This window comes from Lepidochelys kempii, chromosome 9, assembly GCF_965140285.1.
Source record: "Lepidochelys kempii isolate rLepKem1 chromosome 9, rLepKem1.hap1, whole genome shotgun sequence".
NCBI lineage: Eukaryota > Metazoa > Chordata > Testudines > Cheloniidae > Lepidochelys > Lepidochelys kempii.
In genome coordinates, this window is record NC_136388.1 from 89,805,563 (window position 1) to 89,831,427 (window position 25,865).

General features: G+C 42.1%; 1 protein-coding gene across 4 annotated transcripts in view; it reads left to right on the plus strand.

Annotated features, from left to right (window-relative positions):
* Window positions 1-25,865, plus strand: part of KIAA1210 (KIAA1210 ortholog) — a 92,956-nt gene that overhangs the window by 16,117 nt on the left and 50,974 nt on the right. For 3 of the 4 annotated variants that reach the window (XM_073361356.2, XM_073361357.2, XM_073361359.2), the window contains exon 1: window positions 9,596-9,808. The exons of the other annotated variant lie outside the window; for it this stretch is intronic. In XM_073361356.2, coding sequence (XP_073217457.1) covers window positions 9,774-9,808 — 35 coding nt within the window. In that variant the 5' untranslated portion in view covers window positions 9,596-9,773. Of the gene's footprint in view, window positions 1-9,595; window positions 9,809-25,865 lie in introns of those variants that run through there. 4 annotated transcript variants of the gene reach the window in all.

Genomic DNA, 25,865 nt, shown 5'->3' on the forward strand with positions numbered 1-25,865 from the left:
CCATTGTTACCCTGTACACTTTATTTATTTTGCAATTTATAGTATGGGCCAAATGCTACATCTCTGAGCATGTCTAGAAGAAGTGAAATAAAGAAAACAAGATATTGACCAACATCAACTAATTTGATATCGATTTCAACTAGATGCAAAGGTGTGATTTTTACTTCTCTGTTTCCTTCCTTTTCTCAGTGCAATAAAGCCTGACAGAGGAGACTTTCTGGGAACTTATTGCTCTTCTGAGGCAGTCAGTGCTCACTTTATATTCAGCCTTGTGTTTTCAGGCACTGGAGTTAGACAGCCTTTCCCCAGAATTGCACTTCCCTGTCTTCCTGTATTATGGCTTAAATCAATGGCCAGCGAGGTGTTACTTGAGACATGACCTTCACCTTTGAATTTGTTTTTCTTCAGTTAATATCTAGGGTGTTGATGGTTATAAGGAAATTCCAGACACGTGAGGGGGATTCTCCTCTTACTCAAACTGGTGCAAATCAAGAGTAATTCCACTGAAGCCAAAGGAGCTATATTGGTCAGAAACTACTGTGAGAGAAGCATGCCCATTAAACTTCACATGGTCTTTTATAGAAAGAAAAGGAGGACTTGTGGCACCTTAGATGTCCGATGAAGTGAGCTATAGCTCATGAAAGCTTATGCTTAAATAAATTTGTTAATCTCTAAGGTGCCACAAGTCCTCCTTTTCTTTTTGCGAATACAGACTAACACGGCTGCTACTCTGAAATGGTCTTTTATGGTATTGCTAATACTTGCACAGGCATTAGTAGCATACAGGGCCTGATCCAACGCACAGTGGGCATTGGATCTGCCCCTAGAAGTGGAATGGAGAAAAAAGGGGTACATAGAAAACTTACCTTATTCACACCCTTACCAACAGAGTTGAGCCAGGTTAACCCCCAGTGTAGACAGCAGGAGGTCAACAGAAGAATTCTTCCATTGATGCAGCTACCACCTCTTGGGGAGGTGCGTTACCTATGATGACAGGAGAACCCTTCCTGTTGCTGTAGTAAACATCTACACCAAAGCACTCAGGTAGAGGCATTTGGACCATGCCACTGCTCTATTGCGTTCTCACATTTTCTTGCAGATGGGCTTAAATTGTGTTTGACTGGACACCAAGGAGAGAGAGTTGTGTTGTTACAACTTAGTGGTTTTTTAACATATTTTCTTAAGTCAGTGTTGTAGGTGTAGAAATAAAGCTGCTTTGTTCAGATTCTGCCTTACATATCTTCAAACAAAAGAACCATAGTTTCCTAATCTATAACATAGAGACTGTGCTCGTATTTTTACAGGAAATACCTGTCTCTTATACTGTCTCAAAAAGAAATCCACTTTTCATCAAGATCCATTAAAATCTTGCATTTTGGGATTTACAATCTTTGTGTGAAAAACAGATTTCAGAAATGTAGCATTTCCTCATATTAGGACCTTGGTATTTTCCCCAGAAATAAGTCACATTTTTATACATGAATGAATATTGCATCATTTATCCTTGTAAATTAATAAAATCCTAATCAATCTACTATATATAGTACACATGCTTGCATATATTGTATGGAGATTAATGCAGTGTTACACTGAGGTCCAAAGCTATGTCTCTGATCTGGTTGCAAATCTAAGGGAAATTACCTGTTGAATGACACGTGGCATGACCTTTAAATCCAAATGCTCCAGGAAGAGTTCACGTCTGTCTGCTCATGCATTGAGAAGACCCAGAATATACAGGATAGATTCAGTATGTTCTCGAATATATTTTAACAATCAGTGATAATCTGGATAGGACATACTGAACTTTATCTCAAATTCCTTGATATAAGTAGTGTATTCTATGGTATGTTCTGTAGCTAGCCACAGAAGATGATTCATGCTTGGAAATATCAACTCCTGGCACCAAATAATATTTTCCTTTTTCTTCTTTTTAAATATCTTTGGTATTGAAGGAGCTTGTCTTACACAGACTCCTGCAACAGGGGAGTAACTGAAAAGACATCTTGCACAGAGAGTAAAAAGGAGTGCAATTAGATCAACAGACTCCAAAGTCAGTATTTTAAAAAATTCCCCAGGCTCATGAATAAAGAGCAGATACAGTCTAAGAGACTCAGTTCTGTATTTTCAGGGACAGGATTTGATCCTGTTTTTTTTTTTCCTCTAAAATTAAGCACAGATGGATGTCCTAGTATGTAAACTATGAAAGGCAGAAATCCTCTTATCTCCACTTGCTTGTTCTTGTTTATTTTTTTCCCCAGAACATTGTACTTTATTCCAATCCTGTTTCTTTAAAGCTCTGATGCTGCAGCCTGTAAAAGTGATGCCTGCTCAGCAGTCTCGGTAGTAATGAAGGGGTTTCACGGAAAATGCCTAAGCCCAGCTCATTTGGCAGCAAGGGAATCTCGCTGTTGGATCTGTTCCTACTTCAAGAAGATGTTTCCTCAGTCATGTTTTTGTGAACATACAGCTAAACAATCCGGGCTGCAAATGCAAAGAGAATAGTGCCATGATTTATGGAGAAAGTGATTTCCAAGGTTTGATCCGCACAAGTTTCCTTACATTATATTGGAAAGGATATTCTATATGCAACTCAACTGGAAAGTCACATTTTAATAAATATTTTGGCAAGACCAAGAGTGTGAAATCCTGCCTGAGTGTGAGGAGGATCTCCCCTCTGCTAGTAGAAAATATGATAATGCTCAATTCATGGAGGCTGGATTGCCTTGTGGTTAAGGTACAGGATGAGACTTGGGGACTTGGATTCAAAAAAGACCTTGCTCTTCCATAAATGCCTCATTGGCAAGTCACTATGATTTTTCAGAGATGTTGAAGTTGATGGAAACAGCAGATGTTCAACAACTTTGAAAACCAAGCCATAAACTTTTTTGTGCCTCATTTTTTGCAGCTCTCTAAAAGGTGATGGTATAGAGCTAAATGATCTGAAGTTTATAAAGCACTTTGAGATCCTTAGTGGAAGGTGTTATAGAAGTGTGAAGTTTTGTTTGGTGCTCAGATATTCTGGTGATGCAAACATTAGAAATGGATATAGATTTCATATATATGGCTGCTAACATTTTTTTGCTGTAGTCTCACAATAGCAAAACTTAAAGGAAAAAAGTCACGATATGATTTATTTTTTCTTGACTGGGGAGGAAATATAACGGGGGAGCAAGAACTAGCTAGTAAATAATGTTCGCCCCAAGGACTGTATAGGTTACCTATGGCAATCACATGGGTAAACCCTGCACAGATCTTTGCAGAAGAGAGGTTAAGGCTAAAAATGAGAGAGACCAAAAGTCTGCCCTTTTAATGAGAAGCCATTCCAGAGATCCTAAAATATACTTAGAAGCAGAAATGTTAAGCCCTGAGGATGAATGCTGGTTTGTTATAAGATTTCTATTCCTCCCCCAGAATTGCTCAATGTAAAATTCACGTGACATTTTGGCCCTCTGTACTAGGAAAAAAAATAAATACCCCCCCCCCCCAAACAAAAAACCCAATGTTTAAAACAGTTGTGAAACATGGTTGTGGTCCAGCTGTGTTTGGAATATCTTCTTGTGGATTTTTTTTTTTTTTTTTAGAAGTTCTAACTATGTGAAGGATTTTTTTTTTTTAAAATCCTGGTTCAATAGAGACTTGGCTGCCAGGGGCTGCAAAAAAAATGCACTACTTAAGTTGGATGTGAAACATATTTCTGATTCTTGGCTGTATTTGCGGCTTCTAACACCTCTGCTGTAGGCGGATGCACTGGGTGGGAGGTGACTGTGGAACTATGCCAGTGTGTCTAGCTCTTTTTGGGTTCCCCTATTGCATTTCCTGGTGCTGTATGATCTCTGAATTTGAAGAGGCTTCTACTGTGTGTACACTGATGTGTACAGATGTCTGGAAAAAAATCTCTGATTTCAGATCTTACTTTTTAATGTAAGACATTTCTCTGTAATCCCAGATGAGAAAGATGGGCTGGTGAGTAACTGGGCTCTGCCTGGACATGCCTGCCTCATTCCCTGTGGGTTTGTGCAGAAGTTAAGAAATTCCAAAGTAAACTTTACCTTTGATTCCCCAGTGATGCTCCTCCGTGCTGAGGCAACACCTCTCTTTAAATGAGCTATGACTCAGCAACTTGCCACTTGGACTCCTTGCTCTGCTTTCACATGCAGCAGGGAAACAATGCACTGATAGATTTGGGTGCCCAATGTCCGTCTCAGCTCGACCGGTGATGCTTCGGTGTCAGGCCATAGAGGATCAGCAGCAGCGAATGTGAGCCATGTCAGCTGTTACTTCAATTAAACACAATGCATGCAAACTATCTTGAGATGATGGGGAAAGTTTATGCTTGAGTCAGCAAAGCCAAGGTACTTCAGAGTCGAGTGGAGTTAAAATGAACCTGGACTGGAACACTGCAGCTAAACCCAACCCACAAACCTTGGGGAAATGCAGATTTGAGTCTTAACCCTAAAACTGGGCACCCCCACTTCCCCCGCCAGCTTTCATAAACCCTGTCAACACTGCAGAGATCTGCACGCTGCTGTTGTTTTGGCTAGTACAGTGCTCCCATGTGGCCAAGTGCTGAGATTTTGTGTGTCTTCCATATGTTTTAAGGCTTGCTTAATTATTGGAGGGTGAGTGATCCATTGGTAGACTACTTGACTTATTGTTGGGTACCCTAACCTCAGCACAGCCACTGATTTTGCCATGTGGCCTTGGGCATGTAACTTAACCTATCTGTGCCTCAGTTTCCCCATTTTAGAATAGGAATGATGATGTTTACCAGCATTTGTAAAATGCTTTCATGTCTATTGCTGAAAAACTTAATATGGGGGTCTCTAAGTGCTACTCAGCACAAATGATAAAGAATAATAGCAGTAAGTAGTGAGTACTCTTTAAAAAGAAAAGGGTTTTACAGACATTGATCCATATATGTGTATAAAATGTCACCTTTTGGAAACTGGACTATAATTTGCCTAAATAAAAACCAGCAGATGTAGATTTTTGTATTAAAATAAGTAACTTCAAGGCAACAACAAAAGTATAGAAACACATATTTTCCTGGGGGAAAAGCTCATCTCTTGGGAGGAAAGGTGAGAGGGAATCTATTTCATATTAACAAAGTCTGATGCATTGAGGATTATCGGCCCAATTCTGTACCTACTAAATGAATGGATTTTTGCTATTGAGATCACTGGGAGCAGAATTGGGCCCTGCTGCTGGATTCTGTCATGTTTTTTTGAAGTGCAATTCAAATTTCTGATGGGGTTTCCTTCTTTTCTTATAAATATTGCAGTTGGCAGCTTCTCCAGAACTGAATGCCAGACAGATTTAGGACCAGATCCTACTTCCAAGGCTTCATAGGGTAAACGAGTCATAAAGTTTCATAGTAATCTCTGGGAATTCCTTTTTGGGTGGTTGCTACTCAATAGCGGGAGTTCTGATTTCAGCATTCTTTCTGTTGGCTTTCTATGTTGGGTGGAGACTCTCTGTCTCTAGCCAACTCTTGTTTGTTTGAACTAGGAGTTCAGCATGGAATCATCTTGACAAATACATTAATTCAGTACAATGATTAAACTCCTTAGGTTACAAATGTAAGTGGTAGTGGGTGGGTGTATGTTCTGCTTCTTAGCATCTTCCCAATGACTGGAAGCGTCTATCTGCTGAGCTTGGGTTTGATTTTCAATTCTGTTATGAATAATACTCAATTCTGCTGCAGGTAGCATCTTTCCCAGTTCTCGTAAATGGATTTCATGCTATCACAGTGGGATTGGAGTGTGTGTATGATTTTTATGATTCAGTTCCTATAGTAATGTTTGTTCATCTATTATTTAACATTTGTATACAGTGACTTTGTCCTGGAGAAGAGATGGAGACTGCCAGGAAACAATGCCCCTGTGACCAAGTCGGTCCTGGGTTACGTGCATATATACCCTTTACTTGGTGCATGGTGCTTTACAGAGAATGAAGATATGGGGCTTGATTCCTAAATACATTCAATGGAGTTGCACAATCATTAAACTGGTGTAACAGAGTGGGATATTGGGCCCATGGTCCCTATCCCAATGGACTTCCAATCTGGGTATATTTGTCAGCTCTCTTAAATTTGAGGGTGTGTTTTTTTTGTTTTGTTTTGTTTTTTCCTTCCCCGAGTGTCACAATAAATTTTGCTTCTCTCCACTTCAATGTTTCCCCTTCTAGAGAGACTGGTCCACCATAGATCTATTCTTGCCTGGCCCTATTCTCAAGGGAAATGCCTCAGGGAATCCTGTCTTACAGCACTGCCACCCCCAAGCATTCAAACACCACAAATCAGGCCTTTCAAAATCACGAGTGAGGGAAAAAATAAATGTGCCGTTCTCTATTTGCTTTCTGGCTTTTGATCCTTTGGTCATATTTTAATTCTTTTCTGTGCAACCACGAGGGCTACTAATTTATTGTAATAAATTAAAAATACAAAACAAAGATTATCTCCTAATCCCATGACTCCAGGAGCTAGGTCTTTAAGAAAAACATCAACTATCATGAGATTTGTGATAAAATTGCAAGAGACAGCGACATTGCTCTACTGATACAAATATGCATTATGCAAAGAGCGTCGTACATGTTAAAGGGCCCAGTTCTGCCCTCAGAAACACTCCCACACTCCTGTTAACTTCAAGTGGCATTGGGCAAGTATAATTAAGGGTGGACGTTAGTCCAAACATAGTTGTTATTGTGGTGACTTGTCACAACATCACCCTTTATGTCCACTCTTTTGAGATTGAAGTCCTAGCTCTGCTGAAATCAATGGCAAAACTCCCACTGTCTTTAACAGATCCAGGGTTTCTCCTTTAATGGCTCCAACAAGTCTGTTCTGTGGCTGGCTGCTGAGATTCCCCGAGCATGGGAATTTTAGGAGGTGATATGCTTAGGCAATACTTGCCCTTTGATCTCTTTGCACCTGCTCTTACATCAACATCTGGGTGAACCCGAACTTAGTAAATGGAGGGAATTCTTCAAGACTCTGAGAGACCTACCTAATTTGCATATAAATCTAATTACTATTTAATGTTGGAAATAGGGTAACTGTATGCATTTATCTGCTTGAACCTGCATCATCCCTGATGGATGAAACTGCTTGTTGTTTGAGTTCTCTGGCAATAAAAGGCAGTCATTACTAAACTTTGTCCTCCCTCCGTGGTGACGGGGGAGGATGACACTTGGCTATGTTTTAGGACTTGGTAGGTTGCAATTTATTTATTTATGTCTTCAGATTTATAACATGGACACTCTGAGGCCCTTCTTCTGCTCAGGGTGTCTATGCCAGAAATTAACATCGCAACATAAATAAAGGACTGCTCATAAATATGTCTACCTCAGCCCCCTCTTCCCCCTCCCTCCCCCCTTCCTCAGAAGCACTGGAGAAAAGAGGGAAAAAAAGACAGGCTTTGACTTGTGCCTGAAAAGTTAACAAATGTGGGGAAGTGATGGAGGGAACGTGTTCCAAAACTGAGGACCCATCGGAGAGAAGGCTGTCATTTACACTGATGGAGTTCCAACTTGAACAGCCCTGCTGATCGCTGCATCAGTATGGAAGCTGTGGGAGAGGTGTCTCTCAAACATCAAGATCCCAAACAGTTTAGGGCTTTATAGCTAAAAACCAACCCTCTGAATTTCAGCTAGAAGCTTATTGGGAGCCAGTGCAGATCATGTAGCACTGGCCTAATATGTTTCCAATATGCAACTCCCCTTATTAAGCAGGCTGCTGCATTCAGTACCAACTGCAGCTTCTGAGTGGTATACTTCTCTATAGATCACATTACACCCAGTCTATATGTGAGGTGTCAAAGGTATGTGTAATCAAGTCAAGGCCCACATTGGAAGAGATGGTCGCACTTGTTTTGCCAGGCACATATGGGGGGAAAGTGCTGGTTGCCACAACCACCACCTGGATTCCATGACAAGTCCAAGACCCATCGGCACGCTCCAGCTGTGCCCTGTCTTACTAATGGTGGACATGCTCCTTTAATGAGGGGTGGGGATATACCTTCTGTCCACTCTTCCATTTGCTTCTCATAGCCAACAACATCTGAGTCTTGCCAGGACTGAATCACAGCCAGCCAGCTCTCATCCAAACCGCAAATTAATCCAAGCACTGGATAGTTAAATTAATTGCTCTAGCTGGGTCAGGTACGATGGAGACATCAAGCTGAATGTTGTGTAACCACTTTAGCCACCGGGTAGAGCAAAAGAGGTAGCAGTATGGATCCCTGCGGGCCCCAGAGCAGAGGAGCAATTGTCCACGACTACCCTTTGGGTTATCGGGGAGGGATAGCTCAGTGGTTTGAGCCTTGGCCTGCTAAACCCAGGGTTGTGAGCTCAATGCTTGAGGGGGCCATTTAGGGATCTGGGGCAAAAATTGGGGATTGGTCCTGCTTTGAGCAGGGGGTTGGACTAGATGACCTCCTGAGGTCCCTTCCAGCCCTGATATTCTATGATCTCAAAAGACTGGAATAGAGCCACTCAAGAGCAGCTTAGTTCACCCTGCTAGGGTCTACAATTGAATCACATGGTCAGTGGTGCCTAAGGCTGCTGACAGATCTAAAAGAATCCATGTAGCCCGCTTTGTGCAATCCTACAGTGAGCCTTGCAGAAAGATAGAAACTTGGAACCTAATAAAATAGGTATCTCTAATATAATGCAGATGGGACTGAAAGCAAGACATTTTTCTGGATAACATGATCACAGTTGTTACTGCATTTTGCATCTGAACAGTGACTTTTGTAATCAAAAAAACTTTTGAATGTTTTAGAGACAGGGAGATTTAGTCTGAGTTCTATAGTCCAGCTGTGTCACTGACATGCTTACTGTGTCTGAGTTTGGGCAAGTTGCTTAACCTCTGCACCTCAGCTTCCCAGTTTGAATACTGGGGAAAATGGGAATATTAATACTTTAGTTACCTCTCTTTGTAGTGTCATTTGATTAGTGACCCCACAAAAGCCCCATATTAGTGGTAAGATTAAATGGTACCTTTCTTTTTAGCGCAATGTAGCATGGTAATGGAGAGATCCAGTACAAATACGACTGTCTTAAAAGGACATTGTCAGGTAATCCTTTTCTAAGGGATACTTTAAGTTAGATACTTTAAACTCCAAGCAAATTCTGTTAATATGCAAAAGTAAACTTTTGGGGTGAGTTTACAGTAGTTGCATGGGATTTCATCATCATCATGGTAGTGTCCAAAGCAGCTTGTTGCAATAGAGATGTTTTACACTGAGGCAGCATAATGCCTATTTTTGCAGTATAGATAGTGTGTCTGAAAGGGTCCCCTACTTCTTAACTGCTGAAAAGTGGCTTTCCTTTAATTTTTTTTTTATTGCTGTTTCAAAGCTCTTGACACTGTTTTCTGTCTGCCTTTCTCTGATAAAAACCACGGTTATCTCCTCAGGGCTTCTTCACATCCTAATTACAACGGAGTCCCTCATTAGCCCTGTAGGGAGACAGTCAAACAACATATGGTATTTTTCACTTAGGATGCTGTGCTTACCAAAAGTTGGAGAGAGACAGGAAAAGGGGGAGTTAACATTTCATAACCATTTATGGAACAAGCACTGCCCTCCTTGGACCCAGTTCAGCAGAGACTGTGGGCCTCAGATCAGGAACTTTATCTGGCTAGTAATTGCATCGGCATGCTGGCTTTCTTGTGTATGTGTGTGGGCATTTGGGGAGCAGGATTCTAAGCTGCAGAACCTTTGTGCTGGCATCCACATGTGAGTATGAATTAAACATCTCTCACTTGAAGGACCATGGCTGGATTCTACAATTGCCTGAAAAGTAAAAAGTAAGTGACGTTCTAACCTTTCCCCCTCTACCTTTTCTAAAGTTAGTTGATTCTAGTGGATACTTTAAAATTCTGTCTCTGATATAATGATTAAGAACTATAGCACCAAATAAAATTACTATTCCCTAAAAAGATTTTTGTCCCATTACATTGAAAGAAGAGAAAAATCTTTCTTCCAGATTACCTAAATTGGTTGTACAATCATGAATAAAAATAAGAAACACAGAAAAATGCACACTAGTTTCAAAGAGCTGCATTAATTCAGCTAGTCATAGCATTAGATGCTACTTAAGAAATTCATGTGCACAGCTTTTGAACATAAAGGCTGAAAGTGTTTTTCATTTTTGCTCTCCATTGTCCAATTGTCCTTTGATTTTATTTAAAATATATAATTTTGGTTGCTATACTGTCATGGTCTGTGGAGCCAGCTGTGAAGGGAGAATAAAATCGAACACTGTATGCTTATATTTGTGCTTGAGACAACTATGGAGACACCTTGGTTTTCCATTGATACTCTCCCTGCTACGGAATAGAACAAAATATTCTGTTTGTAAAAGCTATGCAGTGGTTTTGAGACTGATATTTTAAGTGAGCAGACTGTAGAGGGCTCTCTGCTTATAATACAGTACAAGATTTACTGGAAGGAAAATAGCAGTAAAAGGCTAACAAAGTTACATCTTGAAGTTTAAGATATAAACTCACGATCCTTCTGTCATGCAGCGTTGTTAAATATGTGAGTGAAATCCTGCTAATGGGAAAACTCCCATTGAGTTCAATAAGGCCAGGATTTCACCCTCTGTTCCCCCCACCCTTCCTCAGATTATATACTTCAGTCCAGGAGCCTGTTGCATTGATTCCTTTGATGGAGACTCAGACATTCAAAGGGCACCCAACTCCATTGTATTTCAGCTAGGGTTTCCATTGGATTTTAACTCCCTTAGGCACCTCTGAATATCTCAGCCAGAATCTATAAAAAGGTTTTAAATATTTAGAAGAGAAAGTAATTCTCACACAAAGAGAGAGAATGTGCCGATTGCTAACAAAATAAGCCAAGAGGGAGACTTGGTCAGTAAAGATGTTTCCACTTGCATTTGTGAGAAAGCCACCTCATGCCTTAAATTAGGAACCCAAGAAAATGATTTTTCAAGGCAAATATAATTGTTTACTTCCATTCTCAAAACACCACTCCCCATACTTAGGCTAGCCAGTGATTTTTGTTTCATTTCTGCTCAAACACTTTTCTTAGGAATCATTCAGCATCCAGTGTGACTGAGGCAAAAATGGATCCTGTAATCTGGGAGAACATTTGTAAATAAATAAATAAAAAATTGCCAGATGAGGCTTCAGTGAAATAGGTTTTGATTATGTCTGTAATCTCTATCTCATTGAATCTCTATCTTTGTAATGTGGAATAATGGACTGTTTGCATTTGTTTCCTTAAAAAATCCTGGCTTTCTTTATTTTGGGTGCTGCACTGGGTTTATGTTTTGACTCCATTTCATAAACTGTCATCTTAGTCTTGTGATCAGTTCCTGGGTGGATTAGTGCAATTATTAGCACTTTGCAATCTTCACTTCTGATGTTCATATTCTACTTTGATCTTGACTATTGCCAGTTAAAACTATTATTTAAAAAATCCCATTGTGATACAGTTTGGAGCACAAGGTTAAGTTTTTATGTGGATTGTTAGGAATTTGACCTTAAGGGCTTGTCTACATGGGGCAATTGAGCAGAATAGCTATTGCTGTTAGGAACAATATATATAGCTCCCCATGTGTCCCCCGGGCAGATACTCTACTTCAGAATAAAAGTCTGTCCTGGAACAGAATGTCTACACTGGGAGTTATGCTGGAATAGCAATTGTAGAATAGTTTATCTTAGTCTTTACAGCTCTACCTCCAGTTCTGTGCTTATTTACATCTATCCCAATGCAGTGACTTGCACAATTACTGCACCTCCTTCCCCAATAGTTAGACTGAATGCACCAACACGTACGTGTGCGTGTATTTCTAGTGGGATTTGTAAAATGCTGTCAGAGTATCTATGATGAAGAATGACCATTATATATTCAGAATTCTACTACCTCCAGCTGGGATAAGGACTATTTAAAGGTAACTTTCTAGAACCACTCGAAAGCTATGTTGCCTGAGTGGCCTAGTTAGAACCAGATGAACCAAAATCTTATCTTCTTCAGGTCTCCTTATCACTATAAGAGGATTTTTGAATCATGCTGACATAGACCAATTCATAAAAAAACACAGTTGGAGATATCTGGGAGTCTCGTTAGCGATGGAATGATATATTGAGATAATTCTTGTTTAATTCCGTTGGAGCAGACCACTTCTCCCCACATTATTTTCAGCACTGTAGCCCCTTGGAATCCTATAGCGTGAGGTGCTGTACAAACACAGAGACACAGACAGTTCCTGCCCTGAAGAGTTTACAAGCTAAGAGCACAGAGTAGGGCACTGGCAGAACTGGGAACCGAACTGGGGTCTCATGAGACCAAGAGCATTGCCCTGTCCACTGAATCATACTAGAATTGCTGATGTGTTGCCCTGATTATAAAGACTCCTGGAGCCATGACTATTCCTGAATGCGTTCTGTTAGACTATCTTTGTTACCATCTTATTGAGTGCATATAATACTGCAATGAGGTTGGACAGCGGGAGAGGAAGATGATGGCAGGTTAAAATCTTTTATTGCTGAGTGCTATATCTGGAAAGCCAGTGTAAAGTCCACAGTAATGAGCTTGAAAATGAGTCAGAAGCCTCTTACGTTTTTGAGGCCAAACCCAAGGACACACCATGCCTGTTTGATGGGACTCTTAGGAACTTTTTTCCCAGCGTTTTGAGTTCCCATGATGTGTCAGTCCTGGGAATTTGACAAAACTGCAGAGCTCTACTTCACGTACATTTACAATGTACATGATGAGGAATTTGCTTTGAGTAAAGCAAGCCAATAAATGAGATGTGTGGAACTTTAATATTTGTTAGCATGCAAGTAACTCCTGAGCCATGGCAAACAGCCTCCCTAAATGTAAACCTTCACACAGATACTGCTCGGTAATCAAGCCATGCACTGTGCAAGGCAATGGGCCAGATTCATTCCTGGCATAATTCCATTTACTTCACTGGAATTAAGCCATGGATAAATCTAAAAGTATCAATTCTATTTGGGGTCCTGCTCCTGATCTTACAAACTCCACGTGGAATCCTCACTCCTGTTCTGACCCCTTTAGGTTGGGGAAAAGGGCCAGAGCAGCATAAAGAGGCCCTGAAAGGCCTGGATGTGTATCTGGAAGGATTCTCCTAGGGCAGGTGCTGTGGTAGATAGCAATAAGGCTGCTTCCTCCTGAGGATCCCCTTACAAGTCCCGGAGTACATGGTGTGGAGGAGCAGGGAGAGAGGTGTGACTCGGAGCTGCAGTACACAGCACTGCAGATATTCAGAGCAGCACTGTAGCCCATAGAACACCCCCAAGAGGCTCCTGTAACTGAGGCCGGGTCTACACTTACTGAGCAGCAAACCAGGGTGCAAACCTACAGCATGCTGCAGTCATGTCCCCTGTCAACACTCTCACAGCCCTGTAGCAGTGTCCATACAGAACGTTGCTGCACGTGAGCTGGTGCGCTGCAGATTCACGTCCTGGTGTGCTGAGCAGTAACACATCATGTGGACCAGCCCTTAGATCATGGGAATTTTGACACTTGACTTCAGTAGGGTTAGGATTTCGCCCAGTTTTCTCCTGAATATCCATGTGATATGGCAGTTTTCAACTGCAACCGGAGGAAATGTCAGGTAATTTCGCTTTATCTGGATAGTGATTTACTGCTGAACAATGCCCAGCATTACTAATATTTGCAAAGAAAGTGAAGTGTGTGCACCCCTCCCAGAGTCACGGTGGTTTACTACACACTCGCATGATACTGTGACTGGCCGGATGCCATATAATCTAAGCAGATTTTTAGTAACCTAAGAGACGTACTTGGTAAAAAATCAATTGCTTGCAGCCGTTCTAACAATGAAGTATTAGGTCAGCTAATACATTATGGCTCAAAAGAGTTTGTAAAGAATACTCTTGCTGCCAAAGCCTGTCTCACTCTTAAAAGTCTTGATGTAACTCAAGTAGCTTCATTCTCCCTGCAGAGCTGGCCAGCAAGAATTAGAGTTTGCAGGGAAAACACCCATTCTGCTGAGTTCAGCAGTCTGAAGAGTTCAAAAGGTAAAAATGTGCAGCTTCCCACCAGAAATAAACGGTGAAACTTGTTCAAGAAAGTGTGATTGCAGCTGGCAATTAAGCTCAACAGCCGGCACCTTGCTGGAAAGCACCGTGGCTGGGGCCCAAGGTCAGGGAATGGAAATTCTTGACAATCGGGGAAGGGGAGACAACAGCCATTTATTGCAAATATTCACCATAATATATTGTAAGCAGTGAGGGTCTTTTTACACCGCAGGACAGAGAAATCTTTTAAAATAAAGACCATCCGGAATAGTTGGCTCCCATTATTCCTGTGTGAAATCCAGAAGCCTGGGTTCACTGGGATCCATGAAAACTTTATGCCTGGACTCATTTGGCATGGCCCTGAGTTCCTTGTTAGTGTAAACCATGCACCTCCTGGGTGTGGGGCTCTGTCCCATTGAGTGGCACCGAGACCACTTAAAGAAAGATTCATGAGTTTTCTCTACAGACTTAGCTAACAGCCATATTTAGCTCATGCAGTAGAGGCTCATGCACTATGCTCTGGAGGTCCCAGGTTCAATCCCACCACCAATAACCGGGGTCTGTTGGCGTTCCATTATCACGAACTCCACCAACAAAGGATGAAATCCCTGCCCCATGGAAGTTAATGGTGGCTTAGCCACTGACTTCATTGGGGCCAGGATTTCACCCATAGTGTGTATTATTATGCTATTGGTTTATGCCTGAGGAGTACTGTTAGAATCTCATGCTTTCAAGCACCAAAGAAGTGCCTCGTCATCAGTAGCTGAGAACTGCATGGACTTATTGCTATCGTTAGACTCTGGCTCTTTAATTTTATTCATTATTTTAAATATATACTTTAAAAATCATTTTTGCAGTTATTTATGTAGTGTATTCCTTACTACAAAAAGTAGTTCCTAGTAACAGAATGCCACAGTCCACTCCTGAGGAACATTTTGAGGAAGTGATTCCTCAAAAGCAGGAGTTGATGTGGATGGGAAATGGGTAAGTGGGTTGGGCTGGCTGGTGGGTTTGTACTCCATGCAGATGTGAGGGAGGAGGGGTTCCCTATGAAGAGAGGATATAGGGTGTGGGCTGAGTGTTCTTTACACAGGAAATGTAATATGAAGGAACCACATTGGCACAGTGTGGTCCAAATAACTGTTCACTAGCTATATACAACATGCAAGGCTTAGTTTTACTTACTTACACACACACACACACACACAGCTGGTCTGGCACATTTCTAAGCATGGAACACGGAAAGCTCAAACTGTTTAAAGGGATACTACCCAATTCCTCAAAAAGAAAAGGAGGACTTGTGGCACCTGAGAGACCAACAAATTTATCTGAGCATAAGCTTTCATGAGCTACAACTCACTTCGTTGGATGCATGCAGGGGAAAATACAGTGGGGAGATTTATATACATAGAGAACATGAAACAATGGGTGTTACCATACACACTGTAACAAGAGTGATCAGGTAAGGTGAGCTATTACCAGCAGGAGAGCGGGGGTTGGGGGGAAACCTTTTGTAGTGATGATCAAGGTGGGCCATTTCCACCAGTTGACAAGAACGTCTGAGGAACAGTTGGGGGTGGGGGGAGGAATAAACATGGGGAAATAGTTTTACTTTGTGTAATGACACATCCACTCCCAGTCTCTATTCAAGCCTAAGTTAATCGTATCCGGTTTGCAAATTAATTCCAATTCAGCAGTCTCTCGTTGGAGTCTGTTTTTGAAGTTTTTTTGTTGTTGAAGAATTGCCACTTTTAGGTTTGTAATTGAGTGACCAAGGAGATTGAAGTGTTCTCCAACTGGTTTTTGAATATTATAATTCTTGGCGTCTGATTTGTGTCCATTTATTCTTTTACGTAGAGACTGTCCAGTTTGACCAATGTACATGGCAGAGGGGCATTGCTGGCACATGATGGCATATATCACATTGGTAGATGTGCAGGTGAACGAGCCTCTGATAGTGTGGCTGATGTGATTAGGCCCTGTGATGGTGTCCCCTGAATAGATATGTGGGCACAGTTCACAACGGGCTTTGTTGCAAGGATAGGTTCCTAGGTTCGTGGTTCTGTTGTGTGGTATGTGGTTGCTGGTGAGTATTTGCTTCAGGTTGGGCGTCTGTCTGTAAGCAAGGACTGGCCTGTCTCCCAAGATCTGTGAGACTGATGGGTCATCCTTCAGGATAGGTTGTAGATCCTTGATGATGCGTTGGAGAGGTTTTAGTTGCGGGCTGAAGGTGACGGCTAGTGGTGTTCTGTTATTTTCTTTGTTAGGTCTGTCCTGTAGTAGGTGACTTCTGGGAACTCTTCTGGCTCTATCAATCTGTTTCTTCACTTCAGCAGGTGGGTATTGTAGCTGTAAGAATGCTTGATAGAGATCTTGTAGGTGTTTGTCTCTGAGGGGTTGGAGCAAATGCGGTTGTATCGTAGAGCTTGGCTGTAGACAATGCATCGTGTGGTGTGGTCTGGATGAAAGCTGGAGGCATTTAGGTAGGCATAGCGGTCAGTAGGCTTCCGGCATAGGGTGGTGGTCATGTGACCATCGCTTATGAACACTGTAGTGTCCAGGAAGTGGATTCCAATATACTAGCAGTTCCCGTAAACTACTACATCTCCCCACACACACACTTTACCCCCTTCCCACTAGGGTGCCTTACTGAGGTAGTGCTCCCCCATCAACATTTCCACATACACTGAACATAAAAGCCCTCAGGACTGGTTGTATATGCCTCAATGAGGAGACCCCAGCTGTGCACAACCTCCGAAAGGCCCAGCTGACTGAACAGAATGGGGCTTTCACAATCCGTGTTCCCAGCAATACTCTTTACTGGAATTAAAGTACATATGCTGATGAACTTTGCATGGTCTTTCTGACGTTCATTTGAATGGGTAATGAGATGCAGTAACACACCACAACCCCTAGCACAGATTGGAAACACATTTTACCAAATGTCATAGTTAGAGCCTTATGGTTTTTGCAAATCTGAAATAACACAAAATAAAATGAAAAACTTCACCCAGCAGCAGTGGCTCCTGCTGCTCTTGGTCCAGAGGGCTGGGCCCAGTTCCCCACTCTGGGCATTGCAACTTGAAGTACAAGGGTGCAGCACTCCTGACTCAAATTTGGCCATCAGGATAGAGGGGCAGCTGGGCCAGACCTGAGCAGCACTGCAACTGCATTCTCCAGGTCACAACACAGGGAGCAGAGAGCCTGGCCCAGGCCTGCAGGACAGGACCTGCCACTGCAAGGTGAGTGCAGAGCAGGCTTGCTTTGCAGCCCCCTGCTCCTGCCAGGGGCAGGACCTGATCCCCCAACAAATCCCATGGATAAGATAGATAAAATGAAATAACATGAAATTCATCCAAAATAAAAAAAAAAAATTTCACGGAGCTCTCATCCTAGTTGTATTATCTTATAATACTTTCCTCCAAAGGATCCAAAGTACATTAAAAACCATTATGAGCAATCTCTTAATCCACTTCTCTGCTGTCTTCTGCAAAGGCAGCATCCAGGTAATAATGCAAACACCCCTTCGCAACAATTTTGGACCCTTAGAGTAATGCAGTAGCCCACTGAAAGTGCAGGAGAATTGAGGAAGGCAGAATATACTTGCCCAAACTGGATTTTGGGCCAGGACACGAGGGTTAACACCCACACTCTTGTACTCTTGGAAGGCACCATGAAATCTTTAGTGACCACATTAAATGTGGACCAGTTAAGTGCGCTTAATTGTAGTATATTATAGAAATACTTTCTGAGCTGGCGTGTGGAACTTTCAGCCAAGTATTTCAAGTTGCTTCTAACGCACTATATTTGTCTTTGAAAATTGGCAGTTTGTTCTGAGCATCAGGGAACGTTACTATTCAAGTAACTAAATTATAGCATATTTAGCATTATAAACTATATGTCTAGTAGTACTGAAAACTCAAAGGCCAGAGATATGAACCAATACCCAACCCGGGATTTACAGAACATGGTCACATTTGGCCCAGGGCTGGGATTCCTTATGGCACCAAGCTCAGGCCAGCTACAATGAGACTCTGCTAAATGAGAATGATTAGCTAGAAGCCTTTTAGGAGGGGGAACTGTATAAAGAAATTCAGGCTGTATATACTCACCCCACTAAAAAGAAACATTGTTACTGAGATGAAACAGAATTGTTGACAATACAAATCATGAGCTTGACTGTGCAAACAATTACGAGTGGGCATTGTACCATTGGGACTACTCACAGTAATGAGCTCTTTGCCTGGTACATAAGTGTTTACAGAACCAGGCCTTGTTGTCTTATATAAGTATTAAACGAAAGTGCATGGGATAAGAGGGAAAGTCCTTTCCTAGATCAGTAACGGGTAAAAAGTTAAGAAATAAAGGGAAGGAATAAGTGGTCAGTTTTCAGAATGAGATAGGTAAATAGCGGTGTCACCCAAGGATCCATACTGGGACCAGTGCTGTTCGACATATTCAATATGATTAGCTACAGTTGGTACCAGACATACCATTTAAAAAAAAATTAGATCATTGATTTACTTTTAGTTATTTCATCCCATTTGGATCATCCTACCATAGAAAGTTCAGTTGTTAATCTAATGCAGGTAATGAATCACTCCATATCTCCTAATTTTTATTCTGTTCCCCCTTATTTCTGTGGATGGTATTTGTTTTTGCAGATATATTTATTGGCTGCCGTCACAAACCTTCTAACTGGGTATTTGTTGTTGTTCCATTTCAGCAAGTAAGAACATTTTCCTAACGTAATACAAATGGGAATTTGGGGGCGACACAACTGAAATAATTCTTTCCCCATTTTTTAAAAATCAAACAGAACCCTTTAAAGGTAGACACAACCCCAAAAGATGTGAAGGCGATTCCCTGTACCGTGGCACTCTTTCTAGCATTTTAAATGTGAATTCTGTGTTTTATCTTATTTTAGAAGACTGAAGTGAAAATATTTAATCATAGTTTTCATTGTGGCGTCTTTGTTGAGGGAAACTTGTATTGCTTAAAGGGTGTGTCTACGCTACAGTCAGAGGTGTGCTTACATCTTGAGTAGGTATACCCATACTAGCTTTAATCTAGCTAGCACAGCTAAAAATAGCAGTGACGATACTGTGGCATGGATTAGCAATGTGAGTACGTATCCAGGGCTCGTCCAGCCTGTGCCAGGGTCCCTTGCGCCACATCTTTGCTGCCATTTTTAGCTCTGCAAGCTAGATTAAAGCTATCATGGGTACACCTTCCCAAGCTGCAATCACATGAGCTCCAGTTGCAGTGTAGACAAACCTAAAGTATCTGGCTTTGTATCCTTCCAACCATCTGGAGAGATTTGCCGGTAATTTCCTTGTCATACATAGAGCCCCCAAGAGTTTAAAATCTCCAATATGATGATCTAGACTTGGCTTTCAAAGTTGAAACCTTGCTACAGCTGCTTACAGCAAAATGTTTATTGGGTCCAATTTGCACTTCAAATGCAGGACTTAATTGAATTGGTGTAGTGGGACCTAGAGCCAAATGCCACCCAGCTGTCTCTGATACCAGAGTGAATCTATCACAGGGGGGAAAGGAAAAACAGTCCCCCTGGCATAATATGGGGGAAGCTGTCATTCTGAAAGTTGGTGCTCAGAGTAGTATTGTAAGAAAATAGTTAAGCAGAAGATGCACAAAGCTCTATCTGATATTGGACAACCTTTCAATCCTGAATCAAATCCCTTCCAGTTCACATTTCAAGGCTGGTAAAACAATAATCAAGGAGTTTTACTAAATAAAATATTAGAAACAAATTAATTGCAGGCCTGTTGGCTCTTCCCAGCTCTTATCTTATTTTATTTTCATTAATTATTGTTATTGGGGTAGCACCTAGTCATGGACCAGGGCCTTACTGTGCTAAGCAGCATACAAACACACAAAAATACAGTCACTTACAGTTTTATCTGATTTTGCCTTTGCTATTTACAAACTCTAAGCAGTGATTGCTGATTTATTATATTTGCAATCAAGATAGCACCAGCACTTCAGCTTTTCCAGAATGATCTAGATTAGAAAACAGAGGCATGATCTACACAGAACTTTTATGCTAGTTAGGAGGGTTTTTTTGTTTTAACCTAATAGTTATACTGATACAAGCCCTAGTATGGAGGGCCAGTATAGTTAAAGCAGTATAATGTTTGGGGGTAGACAAGCCATGAGTTAGCTTTGGCATGAATGGTTAAGGAACAAAGAGGGTGCTCCAACTTACAGTTTTTGTTGGGGCTGTTTCTTTTGGCCTTGTAACTCCAGAAGTCTGGTGCTAATTAAGTGAATCATGCTCTTTGACTCTTATTCATAAAGAATTCACTAATGCTTATTCATTCTGAGAAATATGTGGCTATGTGTTTGCCAGACAACATATGTATAACTCTCGTCCAAATGTGGAGTTCTTGAGTCACATAGTCACTCAGATTCAAGTGGGATGTGTTTTGAGAAATATGTAGCTCTAAGGAAAAGGCTCATGCTGCCCTTGGTGTAATTCTGTTTACCATCAAACTACCGTATATAACTGGAGCAACATGTCAGTGGCTAGAAACCTGATTGGGATGTGGAGTGATTTTGCTGATTCACTTTGGCAACCAGACGAGGTTGCTTCTGTTAGTTACAAAAGGGGTTAAAATATCTTCCTTTGAGCTAGAGAGAAATTGAGAATGGTGGGTGGGTGTCCTGGTTGGTTTTCATGCGGTTGCTTGGACAGCATAGAGGTGGGTATCCTGTAGGAAAAAGTCCTAGAAACAGCCAAGCTCAGGGGGGAAAAACGTCTGAGGCTTATGATTTATGTTTGTTAACAAGGTGAAATTCAGAAAGTGGGGAAGTCTTTTTGCATCACACTCAAGATATCTGTGAACAGGCGATGCTGTCATTCCACCCACAGGTCCTACCTTCCCTCACTGGAGTCCCCTGGGCTGCTTGATAGATGAATAGGGATGGCTTGTGGGCTACTGCATCCTTCCAGTTAGTGGCCTGGTTATTGTCATGAAGTGGTGTCACTATGGGTTTCGGCAAACACCATTGCTGCCTTCAGCTTTGGGCTTTTGCCAGCAGGATTCTTAATTGGCTACTCCTCTCCGGAGTAACAGCATTGGGTGTAGCTGTGTAAATACAGAGAAGACGTTACAATTCTCTTTTCTGTGTACTGCACCTTTAAATGACTTTCTAAAAGATGTGCTCTTCTTGAGCTGCAATTTAAGGGTTCGATACAGGAATTACTGGATGCATTTCTATGGCTTGCATTATGCAGGAGCTCAGATGAGATGATTCTGATAGTCCATTCTGCTTTTATAATCTATGTAAGGAGTTTGCCTGCCTGTCTGCTGGGGTGGCAATCCTCTGAGTAACAGAGAGAGTGTGTACGCTCTCTCTCGTGACAAGGGCCGTATAAGTACCTAGATAGACTTTCTTTCATTGGTAGGAAACAAATCTCCCAGGATGAAAGTACATGCTTGTCTTTTTTTTGCTTACAAGCAAAAAAGACAAAGGACATTTTATGCAGCCCTATTCCTCATTTTGTTTCAGTCTGGTTGGTTTTGAGTTAGTGGTTAAGACTAAAAGCATGGCTGATCAGTCACTAGGCCATCTGACTAGCTTGATCTTAAAGCTAACTTCCACCCACTTGCAGGGCATGACAGGCTATGTGCCATCATTATAGTGAAGTTTACTCCCTATCGCTACTACGTGGCCTGAGTGTTTGACATCATATGGATGTGTGTGACCTCAGACACCCGTTTAAATCCAACTGGAGCTAATTCCCCGAGGCTTACATTGGCCAGGCTCTGGGGGACTTGTTCACACTAGCAAGGGTATAAAAGGCAGACAGCAGGAAAACTAAGCCAGAGCTCATTGAGTAATCACCAGGATTAAAAATACCTGCCTCCATTCACATCAGCAGTTTGAATTAAATCTTGTGTGCACCCCCAGTAGATCAAGAAGGGGAAAATTATTTAAGGTAAAAAGCTGGCTTTCTGTTTCTGACTCTTACTGGGATGAGCAAAGTTGGACAACTTTCTCCTGTTTCCCTACAGATAAGAGTTGGTCTGTTTTTGTGGTTTAGGTTTTACATTTTAGAGTATGAATGATCAAAGAAAGGGCTGTGATAAGAAACAGATCTCTGCTCTTTTAGTAATTCTAAAAATACCCCATAGATCAAGTGAATGTTCTCCTTCCCTAGGCTGAGCTCTAGTGTTTAACAATGGGAATTTACTAGATTTGTAATTAAATAAGGCCCTGATTAATGGTACAAAAAGCCCCATCGTCACAAGAATAACCCACCAGGTGGAATCCCTCTTGCTTCTTAAAAAAATACAAATTGTATCATTGCTCCCTCCTTAATTCCTTCTCTGCAGCTCATGGCCTTACCCCAAAGACCCTACAGAATTCTGCCCCCACCTACCCCTTCTTTTTCTAATATTTATTTTCAGTTCTTATTTTCTGCTCCTCCCCCTCCTCCTTCCCTATGTTGGTCCCTTCAGCTCCTTCTCCGAATATTTGCTTTGCATTTTCTTTGATGCACCATCTATAGACGCTTGTTTTCTTCCAGTGTGTCATGTGCTCCTCCATGTCTAAAATACAAAGGGCTGGATTCTTGGCTGGTGTAAATCAGCAATGATTCTACTGATTTACTCCAGCTGAGGATCTGATCCCATTGTGCACATGAAGTGTGGCCTTCCTGCTTTAACTTTCTCACTGGCCAGCATCCCATTGCCATTTACTGGATGAGGTGATTTTTTTAGATCCCACGGAAGGAGCTCGACCCCCACCTCATCACTAAATTGATTCTGTTCCCATACCCAGCCCCCATCCTATTAATTCTGCCCCCCTCTGCCCGTCCAGGGGTTATCCACTCTCCCAGGCCTGGGGGTGCTGCAGTGAGGTTCCTTCTCTCCCTTCCAGGCTGGGGGGCCAGCTCCAGGAGCTCTTCACCCCACCCACTCCTTCCCAGGCAGGGTACTGCCAAGGGAAGGAGGAGAAGCTGGGGCCCCCCAGTGCCTGTTGCTCCTAGGAGGGGACGGGGAAAGGGAAGTTGCCCTGAGCGGCTGGGCTCTTTAGCTCTCTCCTCTGAGACTGGCTTTAGGCTGCTGAGGTGACAGGGACAGAGCTTTTCCAGAAGCAGCTCTGATTGGTTGCTCAGCCCCAAGAGGAAGGCAGTGGGTTAAGCAGCCAATCAGAGGGGGATTCTCTCTCCAGGAAGGGCTTAAATTCATTAGAGGGCTGGAAATTCTCTGTCCTCCTGAGGCTGGTCTCTGGTCCCTGCCAAAATCTTGTCATGGTGAAAACGTCACGAAAATGGACCACACTGAGGACTTGCAGTAGATGTTACCACCAGCTGGATTGTGGGAGGGCAGATGAAGAGAGATTTCCCAAATTTACTGCCAAGAGCAGCATCTGAGATTATCAAGCCTGCATTTTATTTGCACTCTCACAACCTAAAGAGGATTGACTGACTGTTTTTTACTAGAGTGAATTCTTATGGCACAGCTAAACCTCTGAAAGTTTCTGCCAGCATCTCCTTTCCTCCATGCACTTCGAATTCCTGGGTCACTAAATATCTGTATTAAATCCTCTTGGATTCCAATTTGCCCAGGGAAATTCAATCTATGTGAAGTGTTCCCCCCCGTCCCCCCTCAGCTACTTTGTAACCTACCAATTGAGGGATAATTGGCTGTTTTTGGAGAGGATCTAAAAAAAGTTTAGACACACTCTTAATATCAGATGTCTTAAAACTGGCATTCAGTTCATTGTTGTTTTAGTCCATTTTCTTCACCATTGTTAGTGTTTATGAAGTATAATTCCTTATTAAAAAGACTCCAGAATCTCTCTTTTGGGTCCAGGTCCTTTTGATTTTGTTACCTACAATAAGATTGTGCCTTTAGATGAGATAACTGTGAGACTCAGACATGTAGATATATCAAGGATGTAGACCAGCAATGTTGTTGTTGCCATTTATAATTTGTATTGTCATAAAATGCAAGAGGCCCCAATTGGGCTGGAAGACCATTGTACTAGGCACTGTAATTACAACAACAATACCTAGCTCCTACATAGTGCTTTTCATCCATTGATGTCAAAGTGCTTTTGGTATCATTATCCCCATTTTACAGATGGGGAAACTGAGCCGCAGGGTGATGAAGCTCACACAGTATCCAGCAGTGGAGATGGGAATAGCACCCATGTCTTCTGAGTCCTGGTCCAGTGCTCTATCCACTAGGCTATCATATAAAAGACAATCTGTGTCCAAAAGAGTTTAAGGCCTAAACGTAGGATGAGATGCAAAATGTGGAGCTAAACAGTTTGGGGTGGAGAGGACCAGGTAACAGTGGAAGGATTGTATTTAGTACAGTAGACAGCAGTTCCAGCATGCCCATTGCCTAGCTATTTGAATAGTTTTTGTTTTGTTTTTAAGCATGTGGAGTTGGTTTCATCCTGATACCAAAGTCTCTGGCATTTTGACTCTGTTACCATGAGGAATGTCTGCTGTTTAGCGATAGTGGCTTGACATTTCCTGTTGCTGAGCTCTTGCAACATTTCCATGGGCAGCAAGGCTTTCTGGATGTGTCCACTCTCCAACTGGTGAAGTCAGCGTTCTGCAGTATCCTCGAGGATCTTAAATGTATGTTTCCCAAACCACCCCCAAATTTCTCAGGGTCAAGAAGCTTTGAAAAGCTCACGTAAGGCCAACAATGCACTTAAGTCTCCCAGTGCAGTTCCTGGATACCTCTCTGCTGATTCCCATCCTAAAATAATGGATCGTCATTGTGGAAGAACAAGACATCTGGGAATGGGCAGCCTCATTCCAATTGTCTCCTAAAAGTTTCCTGGTGGCAGTTTAAAGAGGACGAATTGCTGGAGGGGGGGGGGGGAGTTTTGACCAATTTATCAGGTGCAAATCAATATAGCTTTACAACTGCAAAGGATCTATCTGGCCCATAATATTGGCTAAAATCCAGCCCACACTGAGGTCCTAACTGTATGTGCTTCAATCCTTTAAAACATGGTTCCAGCATACTTTTCCTGACTTGTGTGGACAGGATATTTTTTCCTGCAAAACGTCTTGGAGAAAACATGCTGTAGATCATTATGCAGGGGGTTTGGCTAACCTGGTTGCAAGTAGCACAGTCGTAGTGTGGAAGGGCTAGCATTGAAATCAATAGAAGTTAGGTGCCTCAATACTTTTGAGGATCTGGGCCTGAGTCTTGTGATTGTAGACAGGGGAATGAACTGATGGAGATGCTGCACCATACAACATAAAGAGGCGTCGGTGTTCCTTGTTCCAATGTTGTTAACACCTGTTTGTATTCCCACCTAGTTTTGAAGGGTAGCTTATGAATGTTTTTTGTCTCATTTTGCCCTTCCCCCTTCTTATCCCTTTGGCTCTTCACACAATTACAGACGAGCCTGTGTGGCTGTATGAAAGGCATTTCCTCTTGTTACATTACTAGAATTCAGCACACCAGCTGCTTTCCATTAGTGCTACACACATGCACGCTAGGAGGGCAGAGTGTGATGCTTCAGACACTGTTGGGTAGCAGAAATCCTTCAGAAACTCTGTCAGGAAAAGCCTCCGGAATGCAAACTGTGGGGGAAAAGAACTTAACGGCTTTGGGCCCTGCTCTTTACTCAGGCAAACCTCCTCATTGAGGTCAAGATGGGGTTTGATTGAATCAAGAATAAGAAAGTGATGAATAGGGCATTTTCTACAAACTGTTCCTTGCTCTGGAGATCTCTGTGCGGCATGGAGTCGAGCACTGTCTGAGGCCTCAGGGAATTATGACCCCTTGGTGATCCTCAGAGAATTTTTATTGATATTAAATATCAT